We start from the raw sequence: 24789 nt of genomic DNA on the forward strand, positions 1-24789 counted from the left end.
GATTATACCAATCCAAGCAAAAGAATGTTAAGCACTAATGCCAAAAATTAATTAACAGACTAAAATATTCATTCAGCATTTGAATAATTTCAATACGTAATATCTATCATGAGTTTATTAACAATGTATTACAGAAAGTTGTAAGAATACCATGGTATGTTTCTTTATTTTATAGCTCTGTACCTGGTGTTCGTTCTAACCTTAGGTGTACTAGCTATACTGTTAACAATAGTTATCCAGAGAATTCACTTCAAAACCGAAGATGAAGAAATACCAGAATGGCTCCAAAGAATTACCAAACAATGTTATACCAAAATGTCAGGAAAGAATACAAAAAATGTTCACAGCGATTTAAAATCTCAACCAATGAATTTTAAAAGGCACAGCATTGCTCCGATTCAACTTAACGAGACTACTGAAAAAAATTATTGCGGGAAAAGGCACAGCATTGCTCCGATTCAACTTAACGAGACTACTGAAAAAAATAATAGCGGAGAAGTCAGTAATATTAAGGTTACATGGCAAATCGTCGCTAGGATTCTGGACAAAGTCTTCTTTTATGTATACATAATCCTGATTTCAATTATAACCTGCATTTTCATTCTAACGCTTGTAATTCACTACTACACTGCGTAAAAACGCCAACAAAGGATTTTATTTCTTCAAAATATGTATAGATATGAATCAACTGATGAACATAGTTCAGAGAGAGAGAGAGAGAGAGAGAGAGAGAGAGAGAGAGAGAGAGAGAGAGAGAGAGAGAGAGAGAGAGAGAGAGAGAGAGAGAGAGAGAGAGAGTTTTCTAACAATGATCTTTATATAGTATATTCTATATATGTAAACCGTCTTGTTTAAGTGCTATAGTTTTGTTTGCAAAGTTTACATATTCTAGTTAAAATCAAGTGCGATTTCCCGTTAACAGACATCGTATCCAAAAAAAACGGTAGTAAACTTCAGAAACAGTTTTTCTATTCGTGTGCTTTCTGTAGATAACTACTAATCTTATAATGTTCTAAAGTCGCAAAATCTGTCATTACTAGGTTGATACATTTGCTGGTAGACTGTCAGTCTCCTAGAGTATCTCGGACCTAGCATATATTATTTTATAGAAAATTGTTGTTATACAAAAATAACAAATCATTTGAAATTAGGGAATAATCACTTTCGTGCATAGCTCTTATTCCTTGTCAATGATTAAACCTAACTCTAACCCTTTTTTGGTTTTTCTTTTTGTCCTTTTTTTTCTTTATTAGCTCATAAGCTTTTCTATAAATTGTGGATTTTTCAAAAAACAATGTCTCAACATTGACTAAAGAGACATAAATTTTCAAAATGCACATCTATTGCTTTAAATTTGTATCGTCAACGTCATTACTACGAGTAGGTCATGCTATCGTTGTGACTGTTTAGTTTTGTCAGGTTATGTGGACTTTCCACTTTTTCACTATACCTTGAAGTTCTGTATTTTTTAGAAGCATATTTTTTAAATCTGCTGTTGGGCTGTTAGTCTCCGAGAGTGTCACATGCCCAGTAGCCAGTACTTCAGCTCTGGCAAGATAATACGGATATTGTGCTATTGACAGTTGCCAATTTAAAAAAGGAGTAGGTCCGGTAAGGACTCATTTGGGCCTCAAATTTCAGTTTCATCTGAAGAAAGATTTTGACCACTTTTTAAACACTTAAGTGTCTATTTCACTTGATTCAATTAGTTTATGTGAAAGATTTTAACTGATTACGTCATTAAAAACGATCCGATTGAAGCTCAAATATGAAAAATCACTCAAATATGCCAAAAAACGTCACTTTTCAGATTGTTTTTGTCAAAAATGAAAGTGGCCGCATCCGTGTTCATCCACAACCTTTATATATGTTATGTATTATCATAAAATACAACTTACATTGCAATATTAAGGATGAACACGAATGCGGCCACTTTCGTTTTACACGGAAACCGTCTAAAATTTAACTAAAATGATAGAATTTTGAAGATTTCAGTAATTTAGCATGACTTAATGGTGCTACAACCCGATATATGTGCATTGTATTGTCAAAAACAGTCCATGTTTATGTAGCAGAAGCATTCAACTGTCCAATAAATAACTAAAAGTTTAAATTTTAACAATTTTGTAAAACTGTTATATTTTTGGGCCAAAAATGGGCCTTACCGGACCTAATCCTTTACAAATCAACTGAAACTAAGAAATTATCTATCTCGTGTATTGCTCTGATTACTTTTACGGGTTTGGCTTTACTTTTTGACCTTTTTGATTTTTCCGGCGCTTAAACATTTGTAATAGGTATCTAGCGCACTTCACTTTGAATAGTTATGTTATTCAAATATTTTGAAACAAGATTGTGTCCATAGTTTACGGGTGTCTCATTCCCACCATCATATTCTATGTTCTGTGGACTGTTACATTTTGGGTCAACACTCTGATTTGACTTTACAATTAGAAAGGGAACTTGTGTACTAAGTTTCAAGTTGATAGGATTTCAATTTCATCAAAAACTACCTTGAAAAAAGACTTGTGTAAGCATTGATGGGTTATACTCTGATTATTTTACTAGTGAATGATGCATAATGCAAGGTGAAGTATTATCGACTATATTTTTTCAATGTATGTCAACGATTGTGAAATGGCTTTTATAAATAGTTACTCCATTCCTTATGAGATAAAAGAAGTAAATTTACGCTGACGATATGGTTATTTTTTCAGAAAATTGAGTAATTTAGTTAAATGTTCAACTTATAGATATATGGTTTAAATATGTTTTTTATAATATTACTTATGTAAACCAACATTAGATGTTTATAAGAGATGTATTGCCAAAATAAGACTTAGAAGTCATGATTTAGCTATAGATTTTGACGGTTTTTTTTTTTTTTTGCATTCTAAGAAGTAAAATTTATTGGAGAAAACCTTCTATGTATTATTAGTTACATAGTGTGCTAGTGACCTAATACGGTATATATGGGGTCAGTAAATTCCATATGGGGTGAGAGCGAAGCTCGAATCCCCATATGGAATTTACTGACCCCATATATACCGTATTACGTCACTAGCACACTATGTAACGAATTTATCTTACCGACTATCTTAACGTGTGAAATTAAGACTAGTGATTCTCAAAACGAGCAAGTCTTCAATACTGTTAGCGCTAAGAAAATACTTCCATTAATCCTACAAAAACAGATGCCAACAATAACGATTGTAAGGTTTAAATGTGTTTTATGAATTTGTTTCAATCTGAATCATCAATTTCTTCGTCTGTTTGAACTTTTAAGATTTTTTCTCAGTACCGTTTTGTTTTTTACAAAGGGACATAACACCATTACTAACCGTGTATTAAATAAGCCCCGCCCCCTTCTTACCTAATAAGGAATATAAAGGGACGTAACTCCACTATTAACCGTGTATGAGATAAACCCCGCCTCCCTACTAACCTAATATCAAATATACACGGTTTGCACGCGGACGCTTTTAACCAATCATATTCCTGGAAATGTATAGGAGGTAAGATAATAACATTAACGGTACCAATTTTTTCTGCACCAGATGCGCATTTCGACAAATAATGTCTCTTCAGTGATGCTCGTGGCCAAAATATGTAAAATCCAAAGCTTATATAAAAGATGTAGAGCTATAATCCAAAAGTTCCAAAAAGTATAGCCAAATCCGTGTAAGGGATCAGAGCTTTGCATGAGGGAGATACATTCCTTAATTTATAATAATTTTTAACATTTTGTAACAGCAAATTTAATAACACATATAAAGATATATACAATCAATGCGTTCTAATAATCTTAGAGATCTAACATGTTGCAATATGTTTCACACTACCTTATGCTATCTATGTATACTGTGTGCAGTTTAAATGTTGTATGACTATAGTTGTTTTGACTTTGGTAAATAAAGATTATTATTATTATTGTTGAGAATCATAAATATCATCTCGTCTTATGTTTTTTGACGTCGTTTGATTGCGGTCTCATTGATGCATTACCAACATTTCGTTTTATCAATATGATTTTACCATATCAATTTCACTGAACATGTTTCTGTATTACCTATTTCATATTACAAATGCTTTTGAAGAATTAAACTACATGCAATATATTATAGACTTGAATCTTTTATTAGAATTATTTAAAAGGCTTGCGATACTCATTCCAGAAAAGAGGTTATATTTATATTAGCATACCAGTTTTTGTCCGAAAAGCTACCTCAATTTGATCTAAATGTTAAAAATAATTCAATCAGTTAAATAATCCCCGTCGGAAATCTTGATGGAAATCAACATTACATTATCAGATGAACCATCAATCTATCCAGCAATGGTAGTGATTAAGGTGGCTATTTTGTTTACATTTTATACTAAAATCTAAATCAATCTCGTTCCATTATTAAAATATGCTAAAAAAAACTAAATACAAATGATTTGCATTGACTATTAGAGCAAATTTGAAACAAGTATTTATATTAAAAAAAAAACTATATCTTTTTCAATAATGTTCATTCGTCAAGTTGGCATCATAGTGTTGGTATAGCTGAAAATGAAAATACATAATTTTGTATCATTCTTACTTATTGGTGAGTACAGTTAGAATTTTATTTATACGTTAAAAGATGATTAATATACATTCTCTTAAAAATGAAAAAAAAGGGAGTCATTGGCCATTTAGTTCTATTTCTGATTTCCGGGTAAAACTAAAATATCGTAGATATAATTATGCATATTGACTGTCCCTCTGGTATCTTTCGCCCCTCTTTTAAGGATTAGAAAGATTGATACCTTTTATTTTTATACAATACTGCAAATTCTTATTCTTTATGACGTCTATTTTTGTTGATTAACTTGATATGAATCGTCTTAATCGATTGATGAGGATTGAACATTTGTAAAAAGCAAAATCACAAAAATACTGAACTCCGAGGAAAATTCAAAAAGAAAAGTCCCTAATCAAATTGCAAAAAAACAAACATCAACGAATGGATAACAACTGTCATATTCCTGACTTGGTACAGGCATTTTATTATGAAGAAATTAAACCTGGTTTTATAGCTAGCTAAACCTCTCACTTGTATGATAGTCGCATCAAATTCCATTATATTGACAACGATGTGTGAAACAAACAGACATAATAGGTAAAAATGTCAAAATAGGGGTACAACAGTCAACATTGTGTTATAATCTTAATCACTATTAAAACAAACAGAAGCACAAAAAGGAAGATTTTACAATAGTACAATAACATGTAATGACGGGATGTTTAAGTACAGAGTCATGTCAAATGGATATCACCAAAGACAGACTAAACAATAAAAGTAATATTCATATAGATAAATAAAATCATACTATAACACGTTATTAAACAATGTCAGTTCCCAGAATCTATATATCGTGACTGTATTATTTGTGAAGTTGATACGGAATATTTATCAACAAGATCTTGCTTCCTTACGATGAACCTTTTAAAAAAAGGAACTGAAGCTATTGAGTATAAAGAATGCAATTGTTATTGTTCCGTTTTCATGTTTACACCAATGGATAGAAGGGTTAATTTATGACCTACTAGGTCTTTTATTGAGACATTTCAAATATTGATTTTTGCAAATCAATAATTTTAGATTTAAACTACTGCACCAACAATATATTTTTCATGAAGGAAGAATAAATCACATACAACCTCGGGCCTCTGTATGAGTCATCAACCCGTGTAATCATTGACCATAGAATTGAATGCTCTTCTTAATATGCATGACTGAACAGTTATGATTCGTTAAGATAAAGTGTCCAGTTTTTGTTCATCTAGATTGCGTTTACCTTTTTTCTGATACATTCCACTACTGCATCCATCAGTAACTTGATGTTCTTTAAGTTGATGACTTGGGAAGTTCTATATTTCGAGCCTTTGGAAGCTAAAAATTCTCTTAGTTGTTCATTGTGTACGATATCTTATTATCCAATTTTAGCATGACCTGATGGACTATATTTGTATGGGGAGGATACACAAGACCATAAGGAGGTTTTGGTTTTGTGATGAAGAATGTATTTTTGGATAAAATGTATTGTTGATTAGAGATGTGACTTTCGAGTGAAATTAATAATTTTTCTAATTTTAAACATTTGAAATCATTAATTCAAAGACCATGATATTTGTTTGGTTGGAAACTTATTGACTTATTCAATAAGGTAAATACATCAGTACAAGAAATTAATGCTGCTTACTATTCAGAAACATAGAATAAAACATTAACTCAGCTTCAATAAATCAGCACATCTGTGGAACCTAAAAAAATGTCAGAAAAAAATTACATTTACAGTTAATTACGAAATAACAACAAACAAAATGAAAAAAAAAGCTCACTTTAGAAACTAATGATTGAGAATTTGATGCATTCAGCAGTATTTACCTTTTGTTATATCTGAATTTTTTGTCATTTAATGAATTTGGTGTTGATGACATATCTTTCCTTATCTCTGTTCAAGTATTCACATTTTTTTTCAGTGAATTTAGAACTTGTCGTATTATTGTTTTCTGAAATCTATTGCTAGATAATCGTATATTCAATTTGACATTCTGTCAACTTCCCTTCTCCTACCATCGTACGGCGTTTTGGTCTATTAAATAATAAGTTATGTCCTTATATGTTTACACTGTTCAGACTTCATTTACACTAATGTGTCCCTAACACATTACTGTTTCCATGAATTATGAAGAAAAACAACTAAAATCGACACTTTGAAATGTTTAAAGTCAGCTGGTTAACAGATCGGATGTGTTTCGCAGTATAATGTCTTAAAAGATATAAGATCATAAGTCTGATCTGTAGTTTTCTTGATTGTGTCAAGATCGTGACATTTTGACTCATAGCAGGAGATGCTTACACTTACAAAAGCACACACTGTCACTCATTTTGAAGTTCATGCGATCTTCTTTTGTCGTCTTAATCGATCGATGACATTTAATTGTTGGTTAATTATAATTGCTGCCATAATCTATCTTTATCATATCAATGTGACCACACACATCTGATGATATTTTTTCTAAAACTATATGTTTTTATATCATAGACTGTAATCATTGCTAGCATCATATAAGTATACCCTATTGTACGAATAGTTTGTCGTTTTCGTCTTTATACTGAAAGTACTAGTAGTTAAAACGTTACCTTCGAAAATCAACAGCATGTTGTTATATGAACCATTTGTTCATCTAGAAACAGGATTGAATCTTTGATCTTTTGTTTATACTTTAAACTCAAATATACACAAATGTTGTTTTCGTATTGAAATGCGGTTGACAAACTAAATACAAATGAACTTATTGATAATTTAAACAAACTTGGAACTTATACTTTTATCAATATACTTACAGTTACTTTTCAATAATATTTTTCGTCAAGTTCATATCATAGATATAACTAATAATGGAAATACCTTATTTTATAACCTTCATTCTTCTTGGTGAGTTCAGATTTTGTTCTATTTTTAATTTGAAACGGATATATTATATATACCGGTATATCAGTAATCACATAAATATTCCTCTTAAAACAATGACAATATACTTTCACCCATCTATAATCATATCTGTCTTTAAGAGTTTTTTTTACCTCGTTGTATTTTATTCGAAATTTTCTTTTGAGTTTCATTAATACACATTCACTTAAGATAAAATAGAAGGAAAGTTGGTGGCTATTTGATGGTTCCATTCTGTTATTCGTCGAGTTTTAACTGTAGTTAAATAGACCAACTGAAGTTTCATATTTAGGAATGTAGGAAACAGAAAAAAGATTTATACGTTAAACTCGTGCATATTAAGATTAGCAGACTTATTTACAGGGTTGTTCCACCAGATTTATGGGAAAGAACGACTGAAATCGTCAATATATTTTTTGTTTACGTCCATCATCATGGAATTGGTACCATTTGTCTGTTTCTCAACTCACTAGCGATATGCTTTTTGTGGTCTTCGGTCTTTAGGCATCACAAAAGTTTGTTCCTGATTGTGATATTTTGACTGAGTTTGAAATCGCATTGCGGGTCATGATTGCATAGTTTCTGTTTGTAACTTTACTTCGTTTCGTTGTAATGGCTTCTTTGTAACACAAGTTCATTATCATTTGAACATAATTCAGTGGTTGTCGTTGATTAATGTCTGATATATTTGGTTTTCATTAATTGTTTTGTTATAAATTCAACCCAGCCGGTAGTTCTCCTGTTTGATTGTTCACCTATTTCATTTTGGTGCCTCATTTAGCTGATAATCATGTATTAGTTTTTCTCATTGTTGAAGTCAAAACAGTTCTATAATTGTTTATTATCACGTCATTTGAACTCTATTCAATAATTGTTTCATTTGCAATCATTCTAAATCTTCATACTTTTAAATTAACAAGATTAATTAAGACATAATTGACTTTATTTTAATAACACATAGCTGAAAACAAACCAGATTATTACCCCTAGAAAACATTGTGAACCACGGCGGAGCCAAGTTTGACAATGTTTTTTCGAGGGGTCATAATCATTCTGCTCTTTCACCCTCTCAGCTATGTGTTATTTAATTTATAATAATAAATGTCTTGTCACTATTGGTCTGTAAAATTAAACTAAAAGATATATGAAGTTGTTTACAAAACAACGTTACACTTGTACAGAAATAACAAAAGTGAAGCAAGACATTTTTTTTTGTATTTCTAGTGACAATCAATAAAAAAAGGTAAAACTTAAGCTTAGTCTTTAGTATCATTGATGTAACTGCATTGCGTTGTCTTTTGAATTGTCGATTTTTAACTTTTCCGTACGAAAAGATGACATTAAAAAAATTATCTACCGCTGAGCCATGGGATAGAGTAAATTGTCTCCCTCATATGAACCAATGAAAATCTGGCATTTTAACGTAAAGTATTATAAAAACAAATGATACACTTCGAGCTTGACCAGAACAGCAGCTACGTAACCCGAATCATAATATAGTATCTCTGATAAAATTATTGTTAAATGTAGGATGTATAACTTGTTGAAAAATGTTGTGTTTTTTGTTTTCGTTTTTGAAAAACAGTTATTATTAAATTCATCTCTATATTTGAATAAACAAAAAAACGCATCAAAAGTTAATATACGTCAGTTGATTATGTGACATACCGGGAAAGGCGTATTGGAATAATACATAATAGTTTAATAACGATATGTCATTACAGTGATTATGAATAACTTTCAAATATCGAACATGAAATATCAATTATTCAAGATACAAATATGTGGTGTTTGTTTTATCGAAGTACTTATTTGTTCATATCAAACAGTTGAATGCTATAAAACATGACATTTCGTAAAATTTTCTTCCTAATTCTTATCGCCTATAATATTCCTGTTTGGAGAATGCAATAAAGAACGTTAGTAATATTCTGGTGTAAATGTTCTCATCATATAACTCTCATGTTTCTTTTGCTTTGATACGAGTTTTCTTATCAAAATGTATGCAAATAAACGTTGTTTTTTTTTGTTGGTTATATACCATACTGATGATCGAAGGTGAAACCTGTAAGATAATGGACGTTATCGATAAATTAAAAAGACAAAGAAAGAACATAATTGTTTGCAGATCATTGGAAAAGAAGATTTGATTGTGCCTGCTTATCGTCCAAATATCATTACAGATATAGATTCTATCGCCAAATCTTGAACAATACGATATTTATAGATTATCGTTGATCATCTCAACGAGAATGATTTTCTCGCTTGAGCCGGGACAGCGGAAGCGAAAAAGGCAATCGAGTTGAGATGATCACTGATAATCTTTTTATCGCTATTTTACCTATGACGACGTTGTCAATTTCATGTCAATTTCGTTAGCAACGCCACGTGCCTGCTTAGTTTCTAGCGATTATTTTCCATCTCAAGCGAGTAGCATGATATGAAAAATTATCACAAAAAAAGATCAAAGGAAAAATGCACAAAATAGCGATAAATGACATTTACATTTGAAAATTTAACTGGATCGAATGGAGAAATTTCTTATAATACTTGATGTAGTGATAGAATATACATAGCTTTCTTGGCGTAAATATAATGTATTTATTGTATATAGAATCGTTTTCTTATTACTATCCTCTGCCCTCGTAAGACTACCTATATATGTTACTTAACACATGACATAGGTAAAATCTCTCTGTTCTTACTGTGCTATAATCTGAATAATGCACAGCTAAGGTGTGCATTAACTACCTCAGATATACTGCATAGTTCAAATCTATTCTTACCTTCAGGGGCGTTTCCTGGATTTTGAAAGGAGTGTTATTCTAAAAATTAAAAAAATATCAACGTTTGTAGCGAGACTAAAACGTTACGTTGTCCATTCCAAGGGTGAACGACCTATTCGCCCCCCTAACTCCAACCACCGAATCCGCCATCAGCCTTGAAGTTACGAAAAAGTTGATTAATTAAAAACTTTGTACAAACATCGTAGTTTCAAAATAGGAAAAATGATTGATTGATTGATTGTTGGTGTTTTAACGCCACTTTTAAGTGCCACATTTGGGCTATTTCTTGGCGGCCAGTTTTTATTGGTGGAGGAAGCCACTCCGGAGAAAACCACCCACCTTTGATAGGAAAACTGACAATCCTAATAAATTAATATTGGAGTCGATAACCCCCGCACGGGCGGAGTTCGCCCTCAAAGCCTCAGTGTTGACTGTCTAGTGATTACAGTGGAATAACTACTTAGACTTCTTAGCAAACGAGGCCCCTTATGAAAAAAGAAAGGTTTCTCCTTCCTTTTTTTTTTTTTATCTAAACGGGGACATAAAATATTTTATTACATTTTGTGTACACAATGTAATAAAATCTTAAATCAGTATTTTAAAGTCAGAACAGATAATAACATTGGTTTTTTTGTAGTGTCTGCCAAAAAAGAAATCATGTATTTAAGAATATTCAAATAATTGAAATCTGATTTGAATACGTTTTAGACTCAATGGAATTCATTACGACTTTTTGCATGTTTATTCCTAAAAAGTGTCTATTTTGGGATCGAATTTCAATTTGGGGTCTGGGGGAGTAAATAGTTATCGAAGGTACCAGGATTATAATTTAGTACGCCAGACGCGCGTTTCGTCTACATAAGACTCATCAGTGACGCTCATATCAAAATATTTATAAAGCCAAACAATTACAAAGTTGAAGAGCATTGAGGATTCAAAATTCCAAAAAGTTGTGCCAAATACGGCTAAGGAAAGCTATGCCTGAAATTAGAAAATCCTTAGTTTTTAGAAAAATTTAAAGTAAAAGATTGGAAAGAGAAACGTTGTTTCTGTTTATATAACATTCTAAATTAATGTACTAACATCATCCTCGGTTTATCTTACTCTAAGGATATCATTGAGGGAAAGAAAAGCAATTAATCTTTACTCAATAACCCTTTCAGTTATGATTTTTTATACACCGATTTGAAAGAACACAATGTGTCAAAGTCTTAATCGTCACTTATTAAATAAAAATTAGTGAATAAATTTAACAGGAACGATAGAAAAAAATCTACAATTAAATCGCAAATAATGTAACAACTTAGGAAGAAGTCTAAATATAAAAAAAATAAAGACTTACCTACCGCTCGCTACATAAAGGTTCATTTTCCCTTTCTTTACTCTACAAGAAATTTTCTAGGAGCTGTGGATTGCGGAATATCGTCCGCATATTTCTAAAACGTTCACATAAATTTATGGCGTCATGTGTTAAAACAGTTATTGGCCAATCAAATCGGTATGTAGGATTTAATCTGCACGGCTCGTGTGACCCTTTAAACCGAACTCCTACGTCGTTCGGGTTAATTATGGTCACCTAAGCCGTGCAGATTAAATCCAATATACCGACTTGCTTGGTCAATAACTATAACATATACTATTAGTTACATAGTATGCTAGTGACCTAATACAATATAAATGAGGTCAGTAAATTCCATATGGGGTGAAAGCGAAGCTCGAATCCCCATATGGAATATACTGACCCCATATATATCGTAAAGGTCACTAGCACACTACATGTATTTAAGTTAACGAATTTATCTTACCGACTATCTTAGCATGTGGTATTTTGACTAGTGGCATATAAAAGTGATCAAGTCTTTAATATCGTTAGTATAAAGAATTGTTCTTTACAAAAATAATTGCCAACAATAACAACTTGTTTGCTTTAAATGAGTTTTATGAATTTATTTCTATTGTTCATCATCAATATCTTCGTCTTTTGAAACCTTTAAGATTTTTCCTAATCATCGTGTCGTTTTTATAAAGGGACACCACTACTAACCGTGAATTGTAATAAGACCGCCTGCTAACACAATATAGAACCCTAATATGGAATAAACACGGTCTCCGCGTGGTTGCTTTTTACCAATCATATTCCTAGAAATGTATAGGAGGTAAGATAAATGTCTTTATAGCACAGTTTGTTTTCATGTATTCTATTCTATTTATATATTCATTTATTTTAAAGGGTAGATGTATCATTATTGTTATTATAATTAATATATAACTATTTACAGGTGTGGTTCAGACTGCTGTTCCTCATCCTTCGCAGAATTATAGTATCGAACTAGAAGAGAAACTCAGGAATGAAATGTTTACTAACTATACAGTTCAACAAAGACCAAGCCAAAAAGTCCTAGTTGCCATTAAGTTCAATCTTTTAACAGTCAATGACTTGGTATGACATTCATTTTAAACTTTATAGCAGAAGTTATGATGTTTTGATGTCTTTACTGAGAATTTTGGTTGTTGAAATAAATCCACCGTATTTGATAAATAATTGCGAATTATAACTCAAAGATTTTTCAATTGATAACCAGTTGATTACATAAAAGATGATTGATTTGAAAAATGGGTCTAGAGTTATTGCAACTTGATTCTGTCAATAACTTATTGATATTTTAAGCAATTGTATAAATGTTTTCAGGTAGCAGATTGTCAAATATCCCTTACCTAGAACTTTGATGGACTAGATCAGTCTTTTTTCAACTCTTCAAACCTACATGTAACATATTCTTACTTTAGCTACACCATTTTCTCACCCAAAAAAAGCAAAACAAATTTAACTAAAAAAACTATATATTGATCATAATGAAAAAGTTAACACTTTTACCATACGCTTTATTTCAGAGAACAAAACTGTAACATTTTCTTGGTTCGACTTAAAAGTGTGTAGAAATACGTTCTGCGTCAAGACAAATAAGAAAAATATAAAAGTAATATGAAACTTAAAGTTATCTGCAATTATGAGAAAATATTACTTTTGAACATTTATAAAAATTAAAATAAGAGATGTTGCACGATTGCCATTTGGACAACTATTCACCAGAGACGAATGGGACTGGATATACATACAAATAGTCTAACATACAGCTTTCTACTGTAAATTATACCTATATCGTACAGCTAATTATAAAGTACCATTCCATGAAAAATGTGAAACAATTAAGTAAAAAAAAGTTACTGCTGTTTTATGTTTACAACAATAATCGGAAGACATAGTGGACTCACAGCAACCAACGACAACCATTGAATAACAGGCTCATGACTTGGGGACAGACACATTAAGAAAACGGAGTATTTAGCTCCAAACCCTCCATAACCCATTGCGGTAGTGTAAGAACATAAAACAAAATCTTGTTGAAAGACAATATGAAATCTTGTGGAAAGATTGACAAGAAACAGAATAACTGAAGTACCGATGTAAGAGTTACTGAAATATAGTGTAAAGTCAATGTTAATACCCTTGTTGGAGAAGTTGCGCATTTTGACAATTAATGTATTTTCCGTGATGCTCGAATCTGAAATATTTAGATAAAACAAATAATAATAATAATAATAATACAAAAAGTAATACAAAAGTTGATTTATTTAACCAAAAGGTCAAATCGTATAGCCAAACAAGAAAAGGGAACCAGAAGTGTGAAACTAAAATATCAAAAGACAGAAAAATTATTTAACTTGCAAAAAGTGTTTGTTTGAGTAAAACTGACAGTGTAAAGTAATAGAAATAAGATGAGATATACGTTTAGTAATGTCAATTAAACACGTATCTAATTATTATCTTTTCATGTAATTTTATCCTTTTTTGAAGCAAAGAATAGTAACACGTTATGTTCTTTCTTTTAGAGAAACTTAGTAGTTGACATTTTAAAACTTATTCTACTGGAGACTTAATTACACAAATGCACTTTTTTCCTCTAAATTTCAGAATATAAAAGATCAGACCTTGTCATTATCTGGATATTTGACTCTTGTAAGTTTGTACTGAGAAATGTGTGTGTATCTGTTCTGTCAGTTCAATGGTATCAAACAGTATCTGGAGTATGGATCGAGGGTTACAGAATAGCGAATAAAGATAAGAGAAAAAATGAACAAAGAAAATCCGAAAATTGAGGAAAGAAGAAATAAATAAGTTTAATGAAAACGGATGTTGATATACAAACAGCACATCAATGGTCACGGTAAATTCAGTAACGCGCTTCGGGAACACCAAATATATTTCCCCTACGACTGTAATGGGTAATGAAAACAATGAAAACTATAAAAAAAAAAAAAAAAAAAAAAAAAAACATGTACATAACCATACAATTATTTATCCTTTTGTTTTTAAAACCAATTGACCGGAATCTTATATTAGAAAATTAATGAAATATTTTCTTTTTTTAAATAAGAGTTAATATAATATACTGTTTGTTTTATTTAGGATTGGAAAGATACCAGGTTGGTCTGGGATAGATCAAGCAAAACATCGCAAGATTATTCAAACATTAAGTTTCTATTTGCCACAGAAGAGCATATTTGGAGACCAGCAATTATTATAGAGAATGCGTAAGTGATTTCATTTACTAATTAGGTGAGACAGACCAATACTTTTTGTGAATGCAAACTGCTTTCTGAAAAATTTGAGGAAATTGGAAACTTCAATTTCATGCTAATATAATGAATTATAAGTCCTTTTATCGTTTCTCAACATATGGTCCATATTAAGTATGCCAAGCTCCAATGCCCAACAAATCGGTGAAAATGTGAATACATTTAAGATATGACAAAAGAGAAATGACAATTTTGGTTTCTGACTTGAATAGAACATGCATATGAGCGTCTGGGGGAGGGTGGTTTACTTGCTTTTGACATATGTTTTGTAGTCTCAATAATAGGACTTGCTGCGGTATTATTGTGATTTTTTCCATACCTGTTTAAAATCCTCCGCTGAAAGATTAGAAATGATAAAGAAACTTCACAGATTTCAACTTCATATTGCAAAGTTGACCTTAGATCGATTAAGCTATCATGCTGTTAAGGTTACATATAGCCATATACTAGTAATTATTCAATTGTTAGGTATGTTTACACCCTTGCATTTCATTTTTTTTTTTCGTTTGAGCAATTTTGTTAAAGGTTAATCAAGAAAAACACAATGGCCGCAACGAATTTACAAAACGTTATTTTCTATAAAACAGGCACACTGTATATGAGAGTACCTAAATATTTTATAAATAACCAACAAAAAAAAATAACAAAATCTCAAAATAAATTAAAACAATTACAAAACTTTTCCGTATCTAATAAAAGTTACTTATACATAGTTTTCTTAAATTTTATTATTTGATTTACTACGTGTGCATATTTCAAAGGTCACCCTTTATCTACATGCTTTAATATTGTAGAGGATATTTCATTTGTTTCTGTATTGCGTTCTTATCATTTTATATAGCGTTGATGGGATATCGATAATCAGTGATAAGTCAGTGCCAATGAGAATAGCACAAGATGGCAGAGTTATATGGAATCCAGCTGGTGTATACAAAGTCAGTTGTGAGTCTGATACCAAATATTATCCTATGGACACACAAGAATGTTATTTGAAAGTCAGTGCTTGGGCATATACTAAGGCTGAAATAGAACTGGTTTTCAAAGACCAGAATATCGATATAAGCTTTTATACTGAAAATGGGGAATGGGATCTGCTTTCTGCAGAAAGTTTTAAATCGGAAGCACGAACTAGAGATGGTAATGCATTCTCTTCAGTTTCGTTCTTGATCAGACTTCAGCGACGTCTTCTGTTTCATGTGGTGAACACTTTGTTTCCAGTAGCTCTGATGGCTATTCTGATAACTTTTGTGTTCAAACTGCCTGTTGAATCCGGTGAAAAGATTGGATTTTCGTTAACCGTTCTGTTATCCTATGCTGTGTATCTTACGCTAATTTCGGACAATATACCCAGTACATCTGTCACAGTATGTTTGTTATGTAAGTAAAGCTAAAAGGTTTAACAAAAAAAATGAACCCCAAGGCAAGTACCCATTTGTACTCTTTAAATAGGTGAAACTAGATATTTATGCACTGTCTGATTTTAGGTTAATAGAAAGACTCTGACTTGGATATATCTAGGAGAAAAGAAACTGTTATATATTATAATAAGGCGATGTTGTGGTATTGTCAATTTGACATCCATCAAACAGACTACAAAGTACGATGATGTGAACAAATATAGGTCGCAGCGATCAACAACAAGCGATATTCATACTATAAAATAACCTTTTAAATGTCCCGACATGACAAATTACGCTAGAACAATAAATCAAAAACAAAAAGACAGCGTTCATCGGCAACCATTGGATAGCGTATATCTGACCAAGGATTAAAAGGCTCATGACTTTGAACAGACACACAAAGAATGTGGAGATCTTAAACATGTAAGCGTGCGATAATATTGGGATGTCCTTCATCCAAAAGGCATCAACATGACGTACTAGCACTTTGATTGAGGGGCTATTATTTGTCATACATTCATACAAACCTCTGTATTTTTATATTACATCAATATTCCAAACGTTACCTGTCTTACCTCTGGCTTGAAGCTGTTTTGCAAAAACATCTAGTATTGTTAAAATTTTGGACACTGACGATGGCCTTCTTTTCACTCAGGCAATTATGCATTTTATTGATATCATAAGCAAGAAAGTATGTTAATAGATTGTTGCACGCATATTTTAAAATGATTCACCATGAAAGTTCAAAGACATATCTTGATTTTATTTGTATGGTCTGTTAATTATTTATTGTTCATCACATTTCAGCCATGTACCTTGCTTTCATATTGTTCCTTGCTACCATTGCTGTGTGTTTAACTACATTTGTAATAAATCTACACATGCGCACAGATGACGAAAGAATCCCTGACTGGGTGAAGAAATTTACATCAACATACTTGATAAAAATGGCTTGTTGGAAACAAAATTGTGCTTGTAAGAGGAACACAGTTAATGTTAATGGATCGGACTTAAATGTAACCAGAACAGATGACATACCACTTACAGAGAAGAGAAATAATCCTGATATCGAGACAGAAAATGAGGACGAATCTCGAAACCTTACATGGAAAAAATTGTCAGAAATAATGGACAAAGTATTTTACAATATTTATATGATCCTCATCGTTATATCTACACTTGCATTATTTTTAGTAATAATAATTGGGTATAATACTGCAGACAATTAGTAATGTGGGAATATTAATTATAATGGAGTGGCAAAAGAACACTTTAAAACATTCGGTACTTAAAAAATGTGTTATGTCTTTAAAACTGATGTCCTGAAAACTGCCCTGATATCTTTTTCAATGGATTGTGACAAATATTAATGCTTTTTATTTTATTTTGGTGATATATTAAATGTGAAATATTTTTGACGCCTTTTTACCTATCTTTGAATTAGACAGCTTATCAGAAATTTTTCGGATTGCTCTTTCATTATGGAAACAAATCAGAGGGTAATTTATTCATCTATTTTTTTTATCAGGAAATTTTCAATCGGTATAGTATGAAGTAAACCTTATAGATTATAAATTTATAAATTATTAAGAAATTAAGTTGGCAAAAGATGGATTTAGCTTTTATTATTTTGTTTTTCATATAGCTAATCTAAACAAATGCTGTGTATAACGCATTAAAATCAATAATACACCACACACGACGATTATCTAAAAAAAAAAGCACCACTCCTAGATCTTTGAAGTGCGACAATTTAAGGTTCATTTATATGAGCAACACGGGTGCTTATTCTTCCGGAACATCTTAGTTCATACTAGGTTTTAGGATGTTTTTTTTCTCAATTTTTAGTTTTCTATGTACTTGTTGTTATGTTTGGAGGTCTTCTGGTCGGTGTTTTTATTTTGTGTTGCCTGTGGGTTTTTTTTTATAACTTCAAATTATAATTTTTGTTTGCCCCTTTGATGTCAGGCTACTTTCACACTGTAGATATGGTCATTGTGGCCATGTCATTACAGGAGACATTAATATTATCCAAACTAAAACGATATTTATTATCTGTGACAAAGCTTATAATTATAGCAGTATTATATTTTGTGATTAAATATACTCTATGGAAGTTATGAACAAACAACTTTCATGTTCATTGTTCTGATATCGTTACTCTGTAAACTACACTTTCAAATGATCGCATGAACTAGAATGAGTTTACTTTCTTTGAATGTTATTTCTATAAAGTGGCTGTAACTTTATCGTGTGTGGTAGATTCAATTATCTCCTCAATATAAAACATTTCAACGTACGCAAAATTGAAATTTACTGAAACTGTTGGCCAAATTTTTTTATTATAGTTTATCATGGTTTTGATAGATAATTGCTTGCAAATATTATATTTCATCGCAGTATCTGGCTGAACTTAACAAAAAAAAAACTAGCTGAACAGGATTCAAAGATTTTCTAACGATACATACAGATCATTAGACGAAACTATATCTGTGAACAAACTAGATTATTGAAAATTGAAAAAAATTTACCACCTAAATCTAGTCGTACAGACTCCAACGTTATTAATAACTTATATCATGTCTATCTTAGACACCAACATTTTCTCCTGGCTCCATATACAAAAATGTTAGATAAACAGAATCACTTTTTCTTTCTTTTTTTATTCATTTTTCTTTCATTAACGTCGATTTTTCGTTGAATCCTGCATAATTTTTTAAATGGCTCGATATCCATGTATTTGCAGGGCGGTTTCCGGTAATTATGAACGTAATATTTCAATGACTGAAATCTTTATACAGCAGATATTGATATCATTATATATGGTAAAATTTGGGGGGTTTTTCATGAAAGATGTAGACTATTTGTTGAAGAAAGATTCAATCAGGAGGAATTTGAACAGAAAAAGCGGAAGATGTCTAGCAGAAAACTCATAATATGTCCAAAAACCGACAACGCGATGGCAAAACAGAATAAGACAGAAAAACAAACAAGTTCACATAATACTATATAGAAAACTAAAGAATACAAAAACCCCAACAAAATTAAGAGTGATTTCAGGTGCTACGGAAAGGTAAGAAGATCTTATTCCACATGTGGGATCGTCATGTTGATCATCTTGAGTCTCTTTCGTCGATGTATACATCGAGAAAGAGGACGTGGTTGTGGTAAAGACATTTATCCGTAGTTATTTGTGACACAGACATTTTATAACGGTCAACGAATTGTGTTGGCGACCGTAAAACATCAGGACTACTTGTTTCCCATTGCATATTTGATAAGCAGCAACTCTATATCAAAGTTACCATATGACGCAAGCTCTGCAAGATCGTAGTAACTTTGAAATATATATTCCATATGAAGGTGATGTTTGAATGTCGCTTAATTGAAATGGAAAGTACACAATTAGAAGAGGCTAGAATCGTTCCTTTTGTCGAATCTTTTTCTTTAGTAAAAACAATTATTGTCAGATGTAAAAAGAAATATTTCGTGAATTTCCAAAATTCGTTCTTACTTGCAAGAAATTAACAAGCTAATACATGTTTCACTATTTTTATTCACCTTTACATTACTTGTGTACTTGGTATTTTTAACTTTCTACATTAATTCTCGGTTTGTTTACCGAAAAATATCCCTGCGAAATAAATAACACGATACTGGGGGGTACTGAGTATTACAATAGTTCAAGTTAATTAATATCCGGGTGAGTGTCCGTAACAACAACACAAAATGTGGAAATTTGTGGAAATAATTAAACCGGCGGACAATTTTTTTAAAAATAAATGGCATTCAAAAGGAAGATCGGAATAAAGATTATGAAATTGACATAAGGACACATAAATATAAAAAATCCTGGGCAAAAGATCGCGAATGGTAAAATTATGTAGTCGATCGCAATGTTTTGAATTGTTTAACATGTGAAAAACTTGCAGTGACAGACCCAGATAAAAAATGTATTTTTGTAACTGGATCTTCAAACTTTATGTTAGATTATGTATTTACTCAAGAAAAATCAGAACAGCACATAAAATCTACAGGAATAAGGATTAAAGAAGAGTAAAGCATACGAGGAATCAAATGCAGGGAAAATCATTCAAACTTTAAATCAAAAATTTTCAAAAGGTTAGTGAACATATTTAGAAATGTATATGCTGTTGCTAAAAAAAGACGCTTGTTTTTTTTGACAGATTTTCTTTGGATTTGTGAACTTAACGAGATGAATGGTGTCGATATTAGACAGATATACAGAAATGACAAATAAAAGCAACAGCAGTATACCGCTGTTCGAAATTCATAAATCGATAGAGAAAAAAACAAATCCGAGTTACAAACTAAAACTGAGGGAAACGCATCAAATTTAAGAGAACTACGACACAACAGAAACACAACATTAAAATATAACATACACAGAAACGAACTATAATATAACAATGACCGTTTCCCTGACTTGATACAGGGTATTTTAAGATAAAACCGGTGGGTTGAACCTGGTTTTGTGGCATGCAAAACCTCCCGCTTTAATGGCAATGTTAATTATACCATTAAAATGACAACATTACATGACAGGACTACAATACAAATAAATGGGAGAAAATATAGGACAGAGACACAAACGATTAATAGCCAACAAAAGGTACTTTGTTACAAATTTAATACGCCAGACGTACGCCACGTCCACACAAGACTAACCAGCGACGCCCAGAAGAAAAAAAGTTTAAAAGCCAAAACAAGTACAAAGCTGAAATGCATCGAGGACCAAAGTTTATAAATCTCGACCAACACGGCCAGGGTTATCCACCTGGGACAACAATATCCTTTAATATTATTTAGAATTTAGAATAAAACATACCTTTGCAAACAGTATAAAATGACTATACAATAGATATACAGGATAAAACTGAAGTGACGACTAGCTACAGAACAAAAACGGACAAAATACAAAAATTCACTGTCTTGTTAGCCTAACCAGTGTTACGCTCAAAGTGACGTCACATTTGAATGAAAAAAAACGAGTTCCCAAAAATTAAGAAAGAAATTAGATAAAGTTCAAGATAAGATTTGTATGACCTATCTAATGCTTTTTATTACCAGTGAAAATTACAATACTAATTAATATCAAATTGTATAGCAGCAATTAGACAACCAATTGTATTATCTAGAGGGGGGCAAGGGGTTTAACTGTTATGCTGTTATGGGGCAATTTAATTCTTTGTTATCTGTTATTCTGAAAATGTATTTGCTGTTAGCTGTTATTGTCTTATTCTTTGTTAGCTGTTATTGGGCTTTTAGTTTTTTTGTTATCTGTTATTGTGATAATGTATTTGCTGTTAACTGTTATTGAAAATTGAATTGTTAGCACTTTTTTTTTGGAGCAAATTTTCGGTAGTAATTGAAGATCATTGGACATTGGGGTCTACCACTACTAATATGTTGGTCCCTTATTCGGAGAAGGATTCCATTAACATATACCCATCACAGAAGTGAGGTCCAGGACAATTCCAGTAAATATTTTGATTCCTTTGTAATAAATTCCATTTTTTTTTTGGAACATGTATTTAGAATTATCTTATTAAAGGAACACATATGGCCAGGAATATCTGACAAGAATCTCAATGAAGGACCAGTTAGCCTTTTATATACTATGGTATATAGATTCAGCTATGTGATTCTTTTCAAAGCAGAATCAAACACATTGTACAATGAAAGTTCCAACCATGTACTGGGTTCCGAAGCTGCACATAGCTCATTACAAACAAACATTTATTTCTTAATTCTCCAATCCATTGTTCCCCTTCTAAATTATGTATTTTACTTACTAGTACACTTGGTGCAATCAAAAGCCTGATAAAAAATTGTTCAAATTAAGCCTTTGAAAATATTGGAATAAATTACTTTTGGAGTGTGAACATTGGTTCGAGGTACTTGATAAATTGCATGCTTATAATTGGTGCTTTTGATTTTTATATACCCTATATACCACTTTGCCTCATAGTTTTATTAAGAAAAATTCACATACCTCATTAAATGGGCATTTATTAGTATATATATTCAAACTCTTTTAGGTCATTTTTTAGTAGCAACAAACACAAGAACTATGGCAATTGGACCTGCGTTGATACCAAAACTGCCCTTGAATTTTTACTAGATATCTTTTTTGTCTCTTTGACATATTCCTCATTTCAATTCTTAATTTTATTACAGTAACACTATTTAAATTACAAGCATGTGTGAGTTTCTATAACTGTATAACAATAAATGCTGAACAAAGTATTCTATAACAAATAAACATATACGCCATGAGCGCATGATATGCCAGTCGCCCTTTTTGAAATATTCGATAACTTCTTTGTCATGATGATATCAGATATGTATAAAAAAAACGTTTTTGTGTTAATGTCCGAAAAATGGAAAATCCCCCCTTTTTAATTAATAAAACAAACCCCTTAAATCGGAAACTTAAAATCTAAAATTGAAAGGGAGCTTATGTTAATAGATATAAACAATTAACTAAAATTCCTTGCAAATTTGTGAAAGGATTTTTGAGATATTATCAGAAAAATGAAGAAAAAAAATACCATTTTTATTAAATAAAACCCAATTACTCAGAAAATTAAAATCTGAAATTTATAAAAAACGAAGGGGAGCTCAAGTCAATAGATATAGACAATTTCCCAAAGTTTTATGCAACTAATAGGTTAAAGAGTGTTGGAGAATTATGTTCGACATGTTGACGACAGACGGACAACAGTATTCCATAATACGTCTCGTAAACGAGCGTATAAAAATATATTGAGTAGTAAACACATTCTAGATACATAATTTTAAAAACATGTTCATAGAAAATGGAATTCATTACAAAGGATTAAACCCGTAATAGGAAATACTGGATTTGTCAAGGACCCGACTTATTTTAACATTTCATTTACTGTTATCTGTTTTTGTCCATTTTAATTCCTTGTTATCTGTTATAAGCCAAATCAATTTGCTGTTTTGCTGTTATTGGGACCCCCCTTGCCCCCCCTCTATCTAGCTATGTCGGTGTTCCTCCGAATCAAACTGTAAACCAAGTATATAGTGTAAATTTCATTGATCCAGACTAAAATCTATCAAATGAACTTTATGATCAATTATCTTTACCATAACACACGAATACAACAGAAAAAAATAATAAGATGTATAACTACAAACGTTAAGACATTCTACAAAATTCGATGACAATAACAAATATAACATCAAAACTAAATAAATGAATTTGGGATGGAAAAGTACCATGCCACGTCTAATAGCAAGTTGTAACTTTTGTTAATTTCATTGAAAAAAGTGGAATCTCAAAAAGTGGTAAATCATATAAATGAAAGTAAATGTATTTCAATTATTTGTGATGGTTCTATTGATAGTTGAATTCTTGAGAAAGAAATTATATGGCATAACCAAAAGTTCTTTTCTAGCAGTTGTGAACCCAAGTCGAGCAGATGCCGAGGGGGAAGTGAAAGTTATCAGTATTTCAATGATTTCTGCAGGAATATTCAGATGGTAATCAAATTAATAAGGATTTGGGAGGGACGGAGCGAATGTAATGATGGGAAAAACAATGGGGTTATTGCTAACCTTCAGTACAAGGTATACACTGTTTTGCTCATTGTCTAGAATTAGCATACAAATATGGTGTTAGGAATATACCATATTATCCTAGGATGAATACGTCGTTGGGAGGACGGTATTGTTTGTACCCCACTAGTCCACTTAATAGGAATTAATTGAAAGCTTGTTTTGAGAATTCGAATATTCAGCCTGATTTGCCTTCTCGCATTGGTGGAACTTGAGTGTTGCCTAGTTTTTGCCAGACCAGTAGATTTGAAGCCGGACCAGTAGATTTTTGAGTTCACTGGTCCGGCTGGCCAGTACACTAAAAAAAAGCTCAAATTCAACCCCTGAGAACGACGGAGGGGATCATAGAATTTTTGACTCGTTGATTACAATTACTGTGTTGGAATAGATGTTATTTGAAAAATTAGCACGAACTACTTTTTTATTTTTTACGTATTTTGCTATTATTTTGGCTGATTTCATTGACAACAACCTTAAAGGGAATACTTATATAATTCAGATACCAGTAATCAAATACACCAATCATTACTTCGTCAATTCACTTGACATATATATATTTATCTCTTAATCGATGAATTCTTAAAGATCATAAATCAAAATTAAGTTTGAACATATAAAAATATTGGAATCTGAAGCGTGATCATATTCTCATTTTTAAGTTATAAGATAAGTTCAAACACGTCGGAATGTAAAAGGTGTACGACTTGTCTGTACTTCTTTTTTAGCATTCTTCTATAATTCATTTTGAGATACTTTTGTCGAAGGTTAAAACTCAGATCACTGATGCAGATTTCTGTGTCACCTTTCCGTAGAATTTTATCAAAGGGAATTTATGAGGACGCTTTTGCAGGAATAATTTTATAATAACACTT

The 24789-nt window shown here is 31.4% G+C and overlaps 1 protein-coding gene across 1 annotated transcript; it reads left to right on the forward strand.

Moving 5' to 3' along the window:
* The first annotated feature begins 669 nt into the window (after positions 1–669).
* LOC139515335 (neuronal acetylcholine receptor subunit beta-2-like) lies at positions 670–17690 on the forward strand. The gene is made up of 7 exons (XM_071304900.1): positions 670–822; positions 5976–6051; positions 12551–12711; positions 14245–14289; positions 14740–14864; positions 15751–16286; positions 17117–17690. Exons 1-7 carry the CDS (start codon positions 670–672, stop codon positions 17536–17538), a joined length of 1518 nt encoding a protein of 505 aa, XP_071161001.1. The 3' UTR covers positions 17539–17690.
* Positions 17691–24789: the final 7099 nt, after the last annotated feature.

The sequence above is a fragment of the Mytilus edulis genome, chromosome 3, assembly GCF_963676685.1.
Source record: "Mytilus edulis chromosome 3, xbMytEdul2.2, whole genome shotgun sequence".
NCBI lineage: Eukaryota > Metazoa > Mollusca > Bivalvia > Mytilida > Mytilidae > Mytilus > Mytilus edulis.

Bases quoted from the DNA above. Each gene is read 5' to 3' on its own strand.
- LOC139515335 (XM_071304900.1), top strand. From the start codon at position 670: ATGTATAGATATGAATCAACTGATGAACATAGTTCAGAGAGAGAGAGA. The intron at 6,052-12,550 runs GTATTTTTGGAT...AACTATTTACAG, and splicing joins TTGGTTTTGTGATGAAGAAT to GTGTGGTTCAGACTGCTGTT. The intron at 14,865-15,750 runs GTAAGTGATTTC...CATTTTATATAG, and splicing joins GCAATTATTATAGAGAATGC to CGTTGATGGGATATCGATAA.